Source organism: Monomorium pharaonis, chromosome 9 (genome assembly GCF_013373865.1).
Source record: "Monomorium pharaonis isolate MP-MQ-018 chromosome 9, ASM1337386v2, whole genome shotgun sequence".
In the NCBI taxonomy this organism is placed as follows: domain Eukaryota; kingdom Metazoa; phylum Arthropoda; class Insecta; order Hymenoptera; family Formicidae; genus Monomorium; species Monomorium pharaonis.
The window spans coordinates 8,820,090-8,839,253 of record NC_050475.1 but is presented as its reverse complement, the minus strand read 5'-3'; the positions used below and the strand labels follow the sequence as shown (position 1 = coordinate 8,839,253).

Genomic DNA, 19,164 nt, shown 5'->3' with positions numbered 1-19,164 from the left:
ATTCCCGATTTTTGCTGTTTTCAACAATTAGTGGATTGAAGAAAATTTGTCGGATCCAAATCAAATAAACAGACATGAATAAATACAAAGAAACATTTTGCTTCATGAATGGTGAAAGACCTTGAATCAAATTGTTTATTTGTATTTCGCACTTGTTTGAGTGAATGTATTCAGCTTGTATTCAACTTGACAGAGCGAAAGTTAAGAGTAAATCGATAACTTGACTGAATTGAGATATTTACAAGATATGAAACGAATACATTCACTGATCTAAACAAAAGAATACAACAAATATTCCATAGTCCATATTTGTTCTTTTGTCAAGATCAGTGATCGGTATGATTTGTAACTTTTGGTCAGATTTCTCTCCGAGCAACGATCATTGTCTTAAAATCACCACATATACATATATTATCGTAGGATCTTACATCACCAAACGTCATATACTGACAGAAAAATACGATATTTGTGACTATAATTGCGTAGTAAAATAATTATAGTTGGGTATATATATATATATATATATATATATATATATATATAATTTTTATAGTAACTGTTACAATAATATTAGTATTGGAAACCATATGTTTATAGTGATGCTAACTACAAGAAAATTGTATTATAAATTATACAGTTTTAAAATGTACCATATGGTTATTATAAAACTAATATAATTACTATAAAAATGATATTGCTGATTATAATTATTTTACTATGCAATTATAGTCACAAATGCAAAACATTTGTCTATCAGTGTACATAACCAACCGTAAAACATAACGTAGGTAATAAACCAAAAACCTAGAGTAAGAAATAAAAATTTTATACAACACGTTTTTCTTTGTACGTTACCTACATTATGTTTTACGGTTGGCTATATGTGATGTATAGTGACGTAAGCACCTTTAATCTGTGAGTAGCCGTTACCAGTCACGTGGTAGCAACGGTTTGCCGATTGCGCGTAACCAAGACATTTTGTCTTATGAATGATAATATAATACACATATATGTATTCTTTATCGAACTGTTGTTAATTTTTTTTCCAACTAATTTAACATTATATTTTTTAATATTATTAATGTGCATCTTCCACAACACACAATTTATATTATATTAACATTTTATTATAAAAAAATATTTATATTATAACATTTTATTAAGGTTTTTGTGTCGCAATTGCGTGTATTAAATTTTAATGTTAATTTATTTTAATTATTATGAAGGGAGAGAGAGAGAGAGAGAGGGAGAGAGAATGTATTCTATAATTCTACATACATATAATGATATTATATTATATAATATATATTTTTCGCACAATTCTGCATATAATGTAATTCTGCATATATTCTTACACCTATATTATAAAAATTAATGTAACAAATTCATAATATAATCGCGGCACAAAAGCTTTAAATAAATTATTCAACTTGAAATTATATAAATTGTGTTATGAAAAGTGCACATTAATAATAAGAAATGTAATGTTTAATTACTTAAAAATAGAATTATTTGGAATTATTTGAATAGAAGAAATTTAATAACAGTTCGATAAAAATACAATTTATATAATATCACTAATCCTATAACACAAAGACGTTTCTTACGTTTATTTCATAAAACGTTCACAATACTTATAAACATTATTTGTCCTTAGATCTGTTCCTTTCAACGAATTTTTTACACTATCTAGCTTTTTTCTATTCATTGGATAGAAAAAGAGAAAAAGTGAAAGGTGCAAGAAGTTTGAAAAGAACAAATCTCTTGTTTAATATTTGATAAGAATGAAACGATGCTTAAAGCAAACATATATAGCTTTAGTTACACATGATCAATTCATTGCTATCACGTAATCGGCGAGGAATGAGACAATGAGCATCGACTCAAAAATGTTTCCAAAGATTGAAAATCATGGCAACTGATCTAGATAAATGACATGTTATACTTCAGAACAAGCAAAATGTGGAATTATTTTTGTATGAAATTTAGGTCATCAAATATAATGGTTTTTTCGAGAATAATACATCTTTCATGTGCAAATTTTTTATTCATTAAGCTTAATGAATGAATAAATTAACTCAAATTGTGCAAATCATATCAAAGAAACCGGGTTGCTTCATGTAAGTACAGTTGAAGACATCTAGACGTATGCGAAAACATCTAGACAACCTCATTTACAATATGGTTCGAGCGAGGCTACAGTGCTCATCTGATAATCGTACGGCAGAAGTATAAAATGGTGATAGTTCTTTAGAATTCTTTCAAATGGTTAAAATATTGATATTATAAGTCAAAATGCTGGTATTGTAAGTCAAAATAATACAGATAAGTAGTATAGTAAAAGTAAAAATAGTAATAGTAGTATTAGTGTTGAGTAGTAGAAATAGGCCTATGAAAGCTCGATCGGACACAAGTAATACAAAGTCAGATCTCATAAGCTCATGATAACAAGAAAGCTGCAAGCGCTTGGTAAGTAGTAATAAAGGGGTGCAAGCTCGCCGATTGACTCGCGGTCGGTTAAAGGAAAACCAAAAGAGCAGGATTGCTCCGTCCTGTTTTACCTTCGGTCAGATTATCGACTGTCGCTGGTCGTCGCTCGAGGGTGACGTGTTCGCTCCCTCGGCCCGCTACTAAAATAGTTTTACTGAGGTTTGACTTTGAATTGACAATTCGTTAGGAGAAGAGGGAGTTGTCATCAGAATGACGAAGGCGATAACGTAATGCATAAAATAAGAAAAAATAGAACCAAACAACTGTTATAATTCTTCTACTAAGGAAGAAGAGTATAATAGTCTTTTGTAACACAGAGCCGTTACGATCTTTGTTTTACTAGATATTTAATGTAAAATGCATTTATTTCTTTTTTCTTCCATAGATAAAAATAATAAAAATAATAATTATATTAAATAAATATATCCCTTAAGGTTCATTACAAATTATTACAAGTTTTGCTGTATTTAAGAAACGTATACAAGACAACTCCGTCTCCGACAAAGCTATAACTCTTGATTGAATTTCAAGCGAGCGAGAGAGTATTTGCGTTATTTATACTTGCGCACAATTTATTTATACTTGCATGAAACTTAATTAGTGCTGTTTTGCGTTAATTGAATGTGTGGACATATTTACGTGCGTAGCTTTATACTGTTACTTATTTTAGAATACACACCCTCTTTGTGAGAGTATAATCTTCCTACGCGATATATGTGTGACTGTACTAAAAATAAACGCACGAACTCTGATAGGATCTGGTATCTCTCCTCGATCCTTTGTTGCCGTCTCTGTGCCTTAAAATTCACTCTCGTGACTTATACTCCTTTTCCTCAATGTTCAAAAAAACATTTTTATATTATCGGTGACATTAAAAACAGACGCTCCTAGACGGTGAACCGAACGCTTTCGCATTGTTTCTGTGCTCTCGATAAACTTTACACTCTTGGCTCAAAGATGCTACCAGATCATATAGGGTGCTTTCCAGCAATGTACGCAGACGACACACAGTGTACGAACTAGTGCTTTCCAACTACAATACAAGTCGACACAAGTCGTACACAGCTAAAAAGCTAAGTTTAACTGTGTCGTCACTCCACGAATACCAACATTTTTACATTTTTACATTTGGTATAGCTTATTTTTCTGTAGATAGAAATATGTAATGATAGAAATTTATAATTTCAGTTAAACGGTTAAATTATTCGCATTGAATATTTATGAAAAATATAATTTTCGAGTGAATATAATTCCGAAGTGTTTTTATAAAATCTTTTTGTTAATAAAAAACGAAAATTAAAAAGATAAATAACACAATTTTATTAAAGATTGGTTTCTAAATAATGGAAGATATTTAATGCATACTTTATTTTATTACTTATTACAACTTCAAATGTATATGATACAATAATCAATATATATTGATAAATTTACTATTAATTATTATTATCTTTTACACACATTAACCGTGTTAACTATTTATAATATTAATATTAAATATTACATTCTATTACAATTAAAAATTTACATAAATTTAATAATTAATAATTATATACTTTTCCAATTACAGCAGTGGAAGGATTTATTTGCAAACACTGCAGTGGATATATTATTTCAGCTTCCATTATTAACCAAATGTTAAACAAATAAAATAACTCATTGTGAAGCACTGTATCTCTTATTTAATAAGACTTATTAAAAAATGCTCGATTTATAAAAAAAATTTTTTTAATATTAACTTACACAAATCTTTTGGTAATTACTGCTCTGCTCTCTGGCGGTAAAATAAAGCTAAACAGCGTTCCAACTGCAACTCGACATTGTGCAACACTGTGTCACACAGTGACGACACAATGTTTCATAGTTGGAAAGCACCCATATATACTGACCGTTACATGGTTATTGTATTTCATATGTTAATTAACGGTTGTTACGATAAAATCATGAGAGTCAAAACATTTTTAAAACATGAAAAAATTACCAATTGTTGTATATTAGAGTTAAAAATACACAAATTTAGCAACAATTTTGTATTTAGATAAAACATTATTTTAATAAAAAACAGAAATATGTCTTTATGTAATTTTTAAGAAATGATATAAACCAAAATTTTTAATATAAGTAATTTTTAATATAAATATTTTAAGTATTCAAGATGACTTGTGTCTAGCTTAATTGCGGCGCTGAGATTAGTTGTAAACAAACTTTTTTGTTCATTTACAATTAATTTCAACATCGCATAAAAATCATTTTAAATGCTTACATATTATACAAAGAAATCAAGACTTTTGTTATACATCCAAAAAAATATTCTATTATTGAGTGGCTCCCATTTGATTCTAAAAGATTTTCCTCAGATATGCGATCTCAAGAAGATAATTTAAAATCTATTCTAAAGTATCCTCTAACCATAAGATACTAGATTAAAGATTACAATCTTCATAATGCTAGAAGAATTTCTTTTTTTTATAAATCTGTTAATAATCTTATTGAAAGCATTTATATATAATATTTACTATATAATACTGCTATAAGTATAATAATATTTTAAAACAAATATCTTTTATTTTCAATCTCATTCTTGTGATTATTAAACTCAATAAGTTGACATTACAGCATTAAATGGAAAGTGATAGAGAATCGCCGATTTGATATTTTATCTTTCTCGTTTTTGTTGATCTCTTTTATCGATTAATACAGTTCAGTCTACTATATGTTGCTGGCATAATTTTACATGTTCTCGGTGAACCTCTTTTATTTACTCAGTACATGCGTTTTACTCACGAGAAATGCGTCACGTAGTGATAAGTAGTGAAATCATTCTTCAAGCGCGTGGGTATCCCGTAAAATGATACATAACAATCGTCTTGTGCTGCGAATATCTAGCATACTCTCTTATTTACGACAAGAGGTTGTTCAGATTATTATAATAGAATTTCCTATAGAGAAATTGATTTTCAATTATAGATAACGCATCCATTGTTTTGTAAAAAAATACGTTTAAAAAAAAAATATATTTCATGTAAGATTTTTTACCTAGAAAAAATGTTTAGAGGAATTCCCCACTTATGAGTAAAATAATATTTTTTAAGATGTAGTGTTGTGAAATAATTTAATTTTTATTAACAAATAAAATAGACATTTAATTAAAGAATTGGTTATAATTATACTTCAATCTGATATTTCTTGTGTAATTTTTAATTATGTACAATTTCAAGTTCACCAAATTGTGCACCAATAACTTTTTTGTTATGTTAAATAAAAATACGTTATTTACATCATTTTCATATATAATATATAGTTTATCTAAGACATAAATATTAACACATTTCTCTCTCTCTCTCTCTCTCTCTCTCTCTTTCTTTCCAATTTCGATTTATTTTGCAAAGATTAGGGAGAGGAATGAATAATACGTCTTTAAATCTACCAGATATCTTTTCAGCTTTAAGCTTTGTTCTACTATTTCAAAGTCTGTTTCTTCGGAAAATTTCTAAAATTTGCCACTTATTAAGAGAGTAAAAGTTTATCAACCACACAGAAACATCTTGATTTTAAGCTATTTCTGACATGCGTTAATATAAGATAAATATAGAAAGACACACTATATTAAATACTAAAAATTTATGGTAGGTATAGCTTGTAAAAAAAGAACGTATCTAATTCTTTATTATAAGAATAAATCGCCTCTTGCTCGGCGAAAAATGATTTCTTTTATCTGTAACCAACGCAAGTGGGAAAGACAAAGCAAATGGGAAAAACATTTATCTATCAGTTTTTATCTGCAAACATGCAAGACCTCGCGTTCCTATGAACTACATATATCAATATACATATAATTCACGACGTTATAAAGTGTTCTTTGCCCGCGATGCACGGAAGGCCAGATGGTCACTATCTGTCAACATCCGCAACATGAAACATTGCATGCAACGACATTATTATTGTTATTATTATTATTATTATTCGTGTTACCATAAATTATTATTTAACCACGATACATATACGTGGTTGTACATATCGTATATCGCAATTATAAATCCGAAACTTTTTAAACTAAATTGCAATCACGACTTTGAAATATTTCTCCGTTTTTTAAATTAGATATTAAACAAAATCTTCGCAGCTAAGTCTGTCTTGTCAATGAACAATGACAATAAAGCACACGATATTCAGTCGTATTATCCTTCAAATAATCAAGAATAATTGCGATATTTCCTTAACTTGTCGGAGATAGCTATGCTATTCGTTTTAATTGTTTGCAGAAATGGTCGATATAATTCAATCTGATTTCAATCAATCGTGGCCTTTAGAAAAATAAATGTTCCGCAGTAAATGAAACGCAACGTAGATAGAGGAACAGAATATATGTATATATATATATATATATATATATATATATGTGTGTATGTGTATATATACATATATATAGTCGTAAAACACTTCACAGAAAGCACGCTAATGCCAGATCAGGCAACTCGCGACACGAAGAATGGAGGAGAAATGAATGCACAGTGAAAGGCTATCGTGTACTTACAAACGCTGCAGGTGAGACTGCGACAAGGAGCTCTTGCCGTTTCCTGTTTCACGGTTCGCTTTGAGATAGCGTCCAAACTCGCTGCGTGAGAGACACTCCTTGAGGGACCCTCCGCGGCACCTCCCGAAGACGAGTTTGCGCCCTCCCAGATTCCCGACTTTTGCGAGACCTGAAAACACGTTGCAATTGGGTTGTTTTATTTTTTGGAGAAATATCTTCACTCAAGTAATTCCTAATATCTAATAACACAGGCACACAAAAAATAAAAAGTTGCCTGAACAGAATACTTCATTAGGCTATCTTTATGTATTTTGAGCCGCTGAATACCAATCCAATGTCAGAAACCCATTTTCCGCGTGCAGTAAAATTATTACGATTTTCAAGAATTTTTAGGCTATTTTTTTAATTTAAAAAAAAGGTGGGTAATGTAGTAATTCTGACACCGGATTAATGTTCAGCACGTCAAAATACATAAAGATAACCTAATGGAGTATTCTGTTCAGACACTTTTTATTTTTTGTGTGCTTGTGTAATTAATAGGTAATATACATAATAAAAACAAATAGCTAGTGTCCTATTATAATTTATATAACACCGTGACATTAATGCATTTTTGTCTTTCGCAATTAAAGAGTTTTCCGCAAAAACTAAACAAATCTGAAAAATTAACTCTAATTATAAGTTCTGACTTTGCAACACACATTTATGTTCTTGATTTGGATACAAACACTTAGCGTCTATAACATAATTTACGGATTAACATCAACATAAATTATTACGATTTTTTTATCTAAAGTTTCTTGCTCTCATTAGGATCTGATGGAGGATAATATCCCTTGTCCTCTCTCTCTCTCTCTCTCTCTCTCTCTCTCTCTCTCTCTCTCTCTCTCTCTCTCTCTCTCTCTCTCTCTCTCTCTCTCTCATTCTCTCATTCTCGAATCGCTTTAGAATTGGCAATCCGTGAATAATTCATTGGTCTGATGAGAATCTAACATATTGTAAGACACGCTGATAATGAGTCTAAAATGTCTAAATAAATTGAAACGTTTGTTCCCTATTTATTACAATAAAAGTTTATTTTATAATTTAACTCGATTACCTTGTAATCTGCCCCGAATACTTCCATTACTTTTTTTATATCTTTTAAATTCTTAGAATTGAATTCGCAAAAAACAAAAAACTTCTCATCTTCAAACCACCGTTCATTGTAAATATAATAATTTTTCTGCGGACGTGCATAATAGATGTAGGAACAAAATTGTGTAGGTTCTAATTAATATTTTAAGGGCACTTTTAAAAGAAAAAAAAAGAAAAAACCTTTGGATTTATTTTTATAGAAATTTTATATTTATAATCTATTTATATTTATATTTATATTTCCTGTATTTTATTTAATTTTTGCTAAAATTAATCACAATGTAACACTACTAATATTACAATTTTGCATCAGATTAAGAAAATGACTTTATTCTTGTGGGAAATCCTTCAATTTCTTTCAATAATTCACGATTTAACAAGAGCCTAAAATATTCCTTCTAAAGAATATAAAAGAAACAGACTCTTCCTACAACAGCAACACGGCCATAGATATTATCCTTAAAATTTGAGCAATCTCACGGAACGTATTAAACACATACGGTCGATCCTATTAGCTCGATTCGATAGCATGATTGGTGTCTATTACATCCGGCCAGTATCCGTTGGGTATGCTCGTGAAATTGAAACGGACAGAAGGACTAGGATAGATAGATAGATAGGTGCAAGAGATAGTTTTGCCCTTGCACGCCACGTGTACGAGAACGTGTGTTCGGATTGTACGGTAGCAGTTCATGCATGCGCTATTAATTCCTGCACGGTTCGTACGATAACCTTTGCCCATTCTTGCAGCTACCTACGTGTCAGAGTCGTGACCAAAGGCGAAACTTTGTTCCGGAATTTCATGACATCGTCGCCATGTGTATGCTAAACGCGCGTTTAACGCTCGTTATGGATTTACAAATTTAGGAAACGCAATTAAAACGAATGTGTTTCATCAAAATTCATCGGACGATTTTAGTTGAAGTCTCTTTCCGGCAAAGACACTGTTCGTAAATGTTTCACGGATACCTCGCATCTGTATCATAAACATTATGTACAAAGACCATAATACAAAATTTTAGAGGGGATATTTGATAATTACATTCCCTTTCTGCATCCCTTTCTCCTACTATTTATCGTATTAAGAGGGTTTTCTAGTTTAAAAAAATAGATGGGAGTCAACTGACTTTTCACTCATATATTTTTAACATAGAAACTTTCAACATTGTCATCTTCAAAATAATAAGTAATAAACAAAATTTAAGCAATAAAAATGATGAATTTTTAAAAATATTTTTTCTATTTATGTTAATATGAGAAAAAAATTGAAAATTTTATTTATAATAATAATAATAAATGTAAATATAATAACAAAACACGTTACCACATTTTCACTAGTGTAATATTTAAAAAGTATTATATAATTCACTAAAATTTTATGTTATAATTCATATATTATAATTCATTATGACAATGATACAGTTTTTAAATACGACTCTTACACAAAAATAATAAAATTTCATTTTTTTTATTTTAAAATGTTTTTTTATCAACTTTGTTGTTTGTGAATAAGAAGCTTTTCAAAATTCTTACATTTTATTTGCGATTAAATTACTAAAAACTCTACTTCTTATAAGACTTAATGCTATTTGAGAGAGCTATTTAAAGAAAAATATAGGTAATTTAAAAAATATGAAAAAAATTCAGGAGAATGCTGAAATATTAATCATAAATTTATCCTCAAAATTTAATCAAGTTCTTACATGTTATATATGTAAAAAGACTGGGGAACTTTTTTAATGGACAGAAAACTTACGGTTGCTTTCCACAGACAATTGAGAGCGTGGTAAATTGTTCCGTTCGCGTGTGAAAATTAAATAAGCTCCGTCCATTGCAGCCTCATTCACATATGCATTACTAATGATGCCACTTAATTATTGCCGCGTTAACTGATCGCGATCTCGGTAAGATCGCGTGAACTCGCATAGTGAATTGTTCGCGATGCACTTTTTCTACTTACGTCGCTCACTCCCTCGGGACTCGCGATGGGAGCAGTTGTGCCGGGCTGCGGTATGACGGCCGAGGTAGCCGCCGACGTTGTTGCGCCACCATTGTTGTTGCCGCCGCCCGACGGCGGCAGTGGTAGCACTCCCGGCGGAGGTGTGCCGGTTCTCCCAGGGCCCCAAGATTCCATCATTGTGGGCGAGCCACATGTTAACGGGCTTAACACATCACACAAGTTTGATTAATCGTTCCAGATTCGTTAGAGTTGCATACTGCATGATCAATCACATTTACCGTAATATATTTTAATTTTCAAACATTTGAGATTTTATCCGGACTAGCTCAGAAATTATTTCACACTATAAAGTTAATATAATTAAAGAGACTGTTTTCTATAGAGGTTTGCTACAGGTTAAGTTGTACAAATTTAAACCCTTCCAAGAAGCATTAAAATTTTATCAAAATTACAGAAGACCTCATTAAAAGCAAATTGTTCGTGAATTTTGATACTCAAGTTATTCCCCGACCTCGTGTAAGATTCAAGCAAGAGAAGCGATAATTATACAGATAAATAACAGCTATTACAAGAAAATCCGCGGGGCGATATTTATTTCCGGGACGCGAATTCACGGTATGAGCGATTAAAAAAAAGTGAAACAGATGCCTTCCATTAGCCCGACCAGGAAATTGTGACTGGCAATGGCTGACCGTATCTGCTAACCTGTTCCCCACCTGTCTCCCCCTCTTCCCTACCTCCCCCTACCGGGAAATGACGTTAATCCAGAAGATGGTCCGCACACGTAGTTCAAGCTCGTAAATGGCTGCGTCGCAGGGTGGCGAACGGCGAAGGGAAATTTATTGTATAAATCCTAAGGCTATGGGAATAGCCAATACCGCGATACGGAGCGGAGGTCAGACCTCGCAAGTGAAGTGTGTCAGTGTTAGGTCAGACTTGCCCAATCGATAAACAACCTCAACCCGCGGCGCAACGCGTGCTCGTGCGTACAACGTGCGTGCGTGCGTGCACGGAATAAGAGAATTTTTTTCATAGAATTTACCTTTAAAATATGGTAATCGCGAGACAACACACACTTTGTAGAATTTTATTGTAATTTTAGTAAAATTTTAGTAATGCTTGTAAAATGTAATCATTTGGTGATAAAAAATTTTGTAATACAGCTTTGTTTTAAATTTTATTATAAAAATTTACCCTCAAATTCATAGTAATAAAATTTAACAAAAATTTATTAAATTTTAATAAAAGTATAGTAAAATTCTTCAAAGTCCATGTTGTTCCACAAATGTCATAATTTTAAGGGTAAATTCTAAGAGAACGTTCTCTCTGTATACGTATGCGTGTGCACGCGTAGGCGAGCGCGTACGTGCGTTACGTTAACTATGACTGCATTCGATGACGCAGTTCGCTCTCACCATTGGTTGTTTCGTTAAACAATCCATCCTTTCACATGTCTGCGCGCGGTTATAGCATCCATCGGATGCGGTCATATCGTTCTTTGTATCGCTTTCAATTCGCAGCCGGCGCATTTGTAACGCGATTAAATTCGATCCGTACGGGAATTACGTAAAGGAACAAAAACGTACGGTAGTACAGTTTAGTTAAGCGAATGTACAAACAGCCAATTACAGATACCGTGCGCCGCATAATGCAATGGACTTCTATGCGGCGTCCGCAGGAGCCATTCGTGCGCGTCCGTAACTATCCAATTGGCCGCTTCATTATACTGTTTCTTCTATTATTAGACATATACGACTATAAATTTTTTTAAAAAGTTTAAAGAGCTTTGATTTACTGAACTTTTGGGTGTAGCGCTAATTACAAAAAACCTTGACAACTCTGTTGCAATAACACGAAAAATAAATTAATATCAATCAGATCAATAATCATTGTCTCTTATACAATATAAGCAAAAATTAAAATCTTTTATAAAAATTTTCCGCATTAAAATCATGTTTTTATTTCAATATTATAATAAACATTTAAGAAAGTGCAATATATAATTGTTTTATTAATAATAGCATCAAAAGTTCTAATTCTTTGTTTAAAAATCTTGTTATTTCTTATCAATTTTTGAAAATTATAATATACGAATAACACTAAAAAGAAACTAGTCATTTTGCAGTTTTTTTAGACGTTGAATACAAATATGATTTATAAATTGTTCTATCACGTCACAATTTTGAGAAATTCGCAATTAAGGAAGTTTTAACGTTAGGCAAAATGTAAGACAGGTCTATATAATACGTATATAAAGAATTCAAAAATTAATTATATCCACAATATCTAGAAAAAATTTTATAGGTTGTTATCAAACAGTTTTGAAAATATTTAATTTTAAATATACAGAATTTTATGTTATATTATATATTATAAATATATGCCAAACGTTATCCTCTAGATATTTTCTCTTAATTGCACATAGAACACGTACATTTGTATGTAAAACAGAAAATTAAAAATTACTCTAATTACAAGGTAAATTTTAAAATTTGTTTTGATAAAATATATGATAAATTAACTATACAGTTTGATAGAAAATTATATTTTTCAATAAAGGAAAACAAGAATATTTGTCAAATAGATAATTGGGAATTTGCATGACTTAAAAAAATTAGAATTGCATTTTACATAATTTGTATATACTTTTAATTGTAATTTTTTTAAATTTTTTAATACAAATTAAACACGAAAATAAATAATAAAATATTACATTATTTGAAAATGCCGAATACGGAAATAACTGAGTCCTCTCGAACTCTCTGTGATGTTAATACTACAATACTTGAACTATTTTTATGCAATAAAATATTTATTTATCTTAAAAATGAGCAAACACGTATCAAATGTGTTTTGTACCTTTACATGAAAGTACCACAATTAAAACACCACATAAATTGTTGTTTATATGTTTCAAGCTGAAAACGTGAGAAAAAAGTGCCTGTCGTACTAATGAATCAGGAAAATAGAGTTATTTTTATTATCATGATTATTTTAATGGAAGTATTATTATTATTATAAAAATTTTATGTTTTAATTATATTATTTATAATAATATCAATACACCTGTTCTTGCAAAAATATCTTATATAATCGAAAACATACATTGAAAAAAATCAGAAAAAAGCCGCAATAAAACACTAAGGCTACGTTCCACTTGAAGCTTGCAATATTCATAATATCATTTCATTGTTCTTTGTTGTTTAGCAAATGTAAAATAAGAACAATGTTCACGAGCGTTGCAAGCTTTAAGTGAAATGCAGTGTAAGACGGTTTAAAACTATTGCAATGTAACGTCATGCATGTCAAGCCAATCAAAATCGTTTTCTCGCAGTACAAAAAATTTTAATTACTATTAAATTTTATTTTAATTTTTTAATATCTAATTATTAATAAAAATTTTGTTATAAACAAATTTATAATAATATATGTATATATAATTATTAAGAAAAAAGAATACTTTTTTTATGCAAATCTCAATTTGTGACAAGGCACTGGTGTGATCATCACTTAGCTGTAAAATTTAAAATATTCATATTTTGATAAATTATTATTCTTTATAAGAAAGAAATATTTCAAAACAATTAGGTTCACGATGAGTTATCTAATAAATGTATGAAATATGACGTTTTGGAGAAGTTTTATTCTAACTTTTAACTCTTAAAAAAAATGTTTGGTGTTGACTATGATTAATAAAATAGTCATGCTTTAAAATATAGAATCTATTGCGGAAAAACTATGATTTATAAATCTATAAATTATTGATGATTTACCAAATACCTTTCAAGTATATTTCTTCAAAAATTTAGATTGTGTGTGTTCAATATGAATCCGATGCCAAAATTAACAATTTTAAAATAAATCCAATATGTCAAAATTTTTAAAAATCCAATTTTTTGTAAAAATTTGTATGTAATATGTATATATGTACATAATATATAATGATTATTAATTTAAATTTTTTATGTGATTAAGTTACGGCTAGTTCAAATGTAAACAACTAACATCTGTACAAAATTTGCATTGTGTATGAATTAGAAATAACGACCATACATAATTAGAAGTTGTAGGTCGACGGAATGTTGCATTCTCTTAACAGGTTCACTTAACATATTTATCCATGATGCGGTTTACCCGTAGTTACGTGAACGAACGCGGCGCTTAATTACCGTCATTCGGATTTAATTAATTAATTTCGCTCTCAATGTACCGAGGATTTAACACGAGATTAGTTGGCGCGCTCGATAAAAGTGGTCCGCATTATTATCTGCTAATTGCACGTAAAAACTCGGACTCGATGAAGGTAACAAACACGTGGCAAGGGGTCGAGGAGGAGATCGTTTAATTCGTTGGAAAGTTTTTGCGGTCGATAGATAATCAGTGCCAGGCTGAATCTGCAAGAATAAATGGCGAGTCCACCGATCTTTCCAAGACTTCCGTACTGATAGTACTAGAGATGAGAACGTGGATGTTATCCGTTTGGAAAATGTCCAACGGTGTTCGATAGTACAACGGCGAATAGTTGGTGGGACACGAAACCCTCATAAGGCAACGAGCGACTCAATGCACAAAGAGAAACTCTCTTTTGTCCGACCTCTTTCGCAAGCTTTCGTTCAAAAACATTCGCCATTCTCCCGACCCCGGGCTTCGCAATTTGCATGCATGAACGAAGTTGCAACGCGAACAGGTCAAGTTCATCATCAGGCAAATGAAGATGCGATATACTGCGCGACAATCAAAATCCGTATCTCTTTGAATTTGAGACTGTGAGATTTCTATCAAACTAATCGAATAAAACGAACTTTTATATAAAGGCTTAAATAGTGCTAAATTAATAATTTTATTAAGGAAGGGCAAATAACAAAAATATGAGTTAACGTACAGAGTAAAATAGAAAAGAAGAAAAATCATAAAGACGAGCATATCAGTACAATGCTGCCTTAAAACTTCAACTTATAACAGAAATAAAATAACAAAATTATAAATAAATAGCGTAATAAATTAAAACAATAGCAATTATTGTAGTTATCATTGAACGTAATTGTAACAATTATAATATTATATTTTTATGTGCGTTGATTAAAATATTTGCCAATTGTGTTTTGTTTTTTCTTGACTGCTGTACTATATATATCCAGGATGTCCCAAAGCATGTAAAGAGGTCAATGCTTGTAAAAAGGTAGAAGGGATCGAGATGAATATAAAAGTCCAATATTGTTAGGTCCACCAATAATCGAAATATTAATGTATGGAATTTACAAATATTCTAATTAATTTCTACTGTAATTGTGAACAGTAAATTAATGAAAGCTTATCATACATTCACGATAGATTTTTTCTTCCGTGTTATGGCTCGAGCGGCTTGAGCTCTTTTCTCGGCGCGCTGTCATTCGCATAATTTGAAAAATTATTACCTCGATTATTGATGGACCTAACCTAACCTAACCTAACCTAACTCAAGATAATATTGGACTTTTATGTTAATCTCGATCCCTTCCACCTTTTTACGAGCGTTGACCCACATGTTTTGGAACACCCTGTATATATATAGTACAGCAGTTAAGAAAAAACAAAACACAATTGGCGAATTTTAATCAACGCAAATAAAAAATACAATATTGTAATTGTCACAATTATGTTCAATGATAACTACAATAATAATATAATTATTGAAAAATGCAAATTTACGAGTAGAAATTTTTCTACATAGCATCGAAAAAATCAAATGTAACAGAAGTCTAACCTACAAGTCTAATAGAAAGTCTAACAGAAAGTCTCAAGTATTGTCAATTATTGAAAGTATATAATGACATTCGCAAGGAATCGTCAGTTTCTCGAAGCCGAAATTATTAGCAGCGAATGGAATTATGGGCCACGAGAACAACTAGTTACCACCAGTAAGATCGATGAATCTCGCATCGATATTTATCGCGAGTATTTCGCGTTCCGCGTGTCGCAAGGGGCTGAACTTTATCACCGGATGCGATCAACCGACTCCGCGCACGCGGTGGATTTATCGACGTTTACAGTATCGAGGTAACCCTGACATCGATTCCCGGCGGACGTGTTGACAGAGTGATTTCGTAATACAAATAGATGCACGTAATAGTGCTGTTTCTTTCCTCGTAGATAAAAAAAAAGTTTAGCCGTTTCTAGATCGATATTGATTAAAAACGCGTATATAAAAATGTGTCTGTCATTATCTTTCAACACGCAAGACGCAAGTATCACAATTCAATCAATTATGTTCTTCGATTTTTCTTTGTTTTTGAAGACCAAGAGATTCGATTCAATTGGAATTAATAGAAACTCGTAATTTCTTGCGCAATTCAACATTCGTCAGATAAATGAAAACCTCGTTTGCGTAATTTTGTTGGGGAAAAAATATCAGAATGCATTTATTCGCTCGCATGTCAATAATTTCAGCGGTGGTGTGTCGTTAGCGCGCCACTGACATTTCCAGCGGAAACGGCGCGTCTGCACTGACAATAATTTGTTTTTAAACGAGATAACCGCGCAATTACGGAAGCTTGATACTTTCTATATATACCCGATAAAACCATGTCAGCATTATTCCAAATTATTGACCTTTCTAGCATTTTATGATGAAAACGCAAATAAATTATTTAAGGAGTAACACCACCTTTGAGATTTAAAATAATTACCTAAATTCGGGAATTTTTGTGGGCAAATAAATAGCTTTATTGAAAAAACAAATATAGACCATTTTATTATGAACATATTAAATTATTTGAAAAAATTGTCATTTATTTATAATTGTGAAAAATGGTGACATACTGGCACAATTTCGCAAACGCACTTTTTTTGAAGACATTTTGCGTGCAAGATTTCTCTAAGATGATTTACCTTAGGACAAAAATTCAAAAACTCTTATTTTCTACATTGATTTAAGTTATAAAGTACATAAAGTTTTAAAAAATGTCTTTTTTTTAATGGCAGCTATTTTTAGAAAAAAGTACACTTTTATGGTCAAAAATTAGATAAACAAATTGTTATTGCAAAAAAAGTTTTCGCAAAAATCCTACATATTTTGTTGTGTGACGAATAAAAGATCATGTTAAAATTTTAAGTTAATCAGATAAAAATTGTAAGAATAGCATTGCATGCAAATTAGAAAACGTGTGTTTGCGGAAGTGTGTCAATATGCCACCATTTTAAACAATTATAAATAAATAAAATTTTCTAAAATAATTTAATATGTTTATAATAAAATGGTTTATTTGGTTTTTTCAATAAAGCTATTCATTTGCCCACAAAAAATTCTCGAACTTAGGTAATCATTTTAGGGGTGGTGTTACCCTTAAGGGTGGTGTTACCCTTAATGTACTTTTTCTAGTTGAATTTCTTCAGTTTGCTTCCTTAAAGGTAATTTCCCTCAAAATCTTACGTCCATTCGTATAAAATAAACTTATCATTGTAAAAAAATGCTAACTTTTTTATGAATAAAAAAAATACATTCTTATTTTGAGAATATCTTTATTATATTAAAATAAAATTATATAGCATTAAACTTGTATATATATATAATATATATATATATATATAATTTTTATACACAAAGAAATTTTGTATAGTTTCATCTTTATTCAATAATAATTTATATAAGAATTGAGAAAAAATATAAAATAAAAAATATCTTCAAATAAAAAATTAAAAATTTTTAATAATATTGTTTAATAGTATTAAAAACAATTATTGTTGCTATCCTTAAATGACTATTATTACAATGAAAGTATGTGATATTTTGATAAAATTAAAAATTCTCACATTTTTCAAATTTCATACTCTCGCTTATATGAAACAATAGATGAAACATATTAAATAGAATATATTAATTTTGATTTGATACTAATTCTTTTTGCGAAAGTGCCAAACCAAAGGCGCGAATATCTTGTGACAGTGGTTTCACGACGACGTGATTAATTACTTCAGTTGTTTGACTGTAGTACATAAATTCCAATTACATCGTAGTTCATGAATATATGTTATATTATAACAAATCTATCAATTATATAGTTTCTCCACGTTCTCTCGCGCCACCTTCGTGCACGTTATCGCTAAACGTGTATAAGAGAAATTGGAGCGGAAAATTATATTCGCATGTTTCTTGTTTAAATCAAATTCGTAATGGTACAGTCAAGCATCATGATTGGAAAATACGTTTCAACGGGACATTTGGCAATTATTGTATCGCGTCAATTATTGCTGCCATTAATCGAGTTGCATAATATTTAAGTGGCAATGAAAAAAAATTTGATTTTCCACCTTTAACCTACATATCATTATGTTATCATCGTGGTTGATCAGGCATGTTTCTCCACGAATAGAGCTCTTGCCATGATTTTATTTTGCTATGATTAATTATAGTTGTTTTTTCGCGCAATTGTCTCACGATATTCACGATGTTACTATGTTGCGAATTTGTGTGACCTCAAAAGAAGTCTTTTTTTATTACGATTTCTATGTTAATTAACTTTAAAGCGAACGTGCCTCATCCACGTAATCAACGAATGCGTGTTCTCACGCGAAGGTCCCTGGGAACATGCATAACATCATATTTTGCTCGGCCAAAAATCGTCGGCGACCTCTAATTTGAAGAAATCTTCGCGGTAATTGTATGGATATCTTAAATCTCAAGTTAGCATGCAATTTCTTTTTGCGAATTCAGCCCTGCAATGTAATATATTGTTACTGTTCTATATTAATTAGATTTGCGGGGAGGAATGTGACTGTTCACGCAACACACAAACCTGTCTTCGATTTAATAAACGTTACTTCAACGTAATAGTTGCTTGATACTGATAAGTATAATAAATAGCTAGATTAACTATGAGTTCTCCTGAAAAAATGTTTTAAATAGACATTACGCGATTGTTCAATTACTTTCAGAATAACAAATAGCTGGTGTCATAAGCACAGGCTTTCACGTAATATAATGCGACGTTTTGCAGAAAACTTTAATATTTCTTGTATAAAGAAATATGGATGTATAATGGAACGATGCTTTTTAACTGACAGGTGT

At 30.7% G+C, this 19,164-nt stretch overlaps 1 protein-coding gene across 11 annotated transcripts in view; it reads right to left on the bottom strand.

Moving 5' to 3' along the window:
• LOC105831066 (potassium voltage-gated channel subfamily H member 2) overlaps window positions 1-19,164 on the bottom strand; it is a 179,066-nt gene that overhangs the window by 85,223 nt on the left and 74,679 nt on the right. For 8 of the 11 annotated variants that reach the window (XM_012670922.3, XM_036291884.1, XM_036291883.1 and 5 more), the window contains exons 5-7: window positions 10,122-10,323; window positions 7,025-7,193; window positions 2,562-2,630 (exon numbers count right to left, since the gene is read on the bottom strand). In XM_012670922.3, the coding sequence (XP_012526376.1) occupies window positions 2,562-2,630; window positions 7,025-7,193; window positions 10,122-10,323 (440 nt within the window). Of the gene's footprint in view, window positions 1-2,561; window positions 2,631-7,024; window positions 7,194-10,121; window positions 10,324-10,399; window positions 10,418-19,164 lie in introns of those variants that run through there. The other 3 variants (XM_036291888.1, XM_036291879.1, XM_036291882.1) reach the window with 3 other exon arrangements.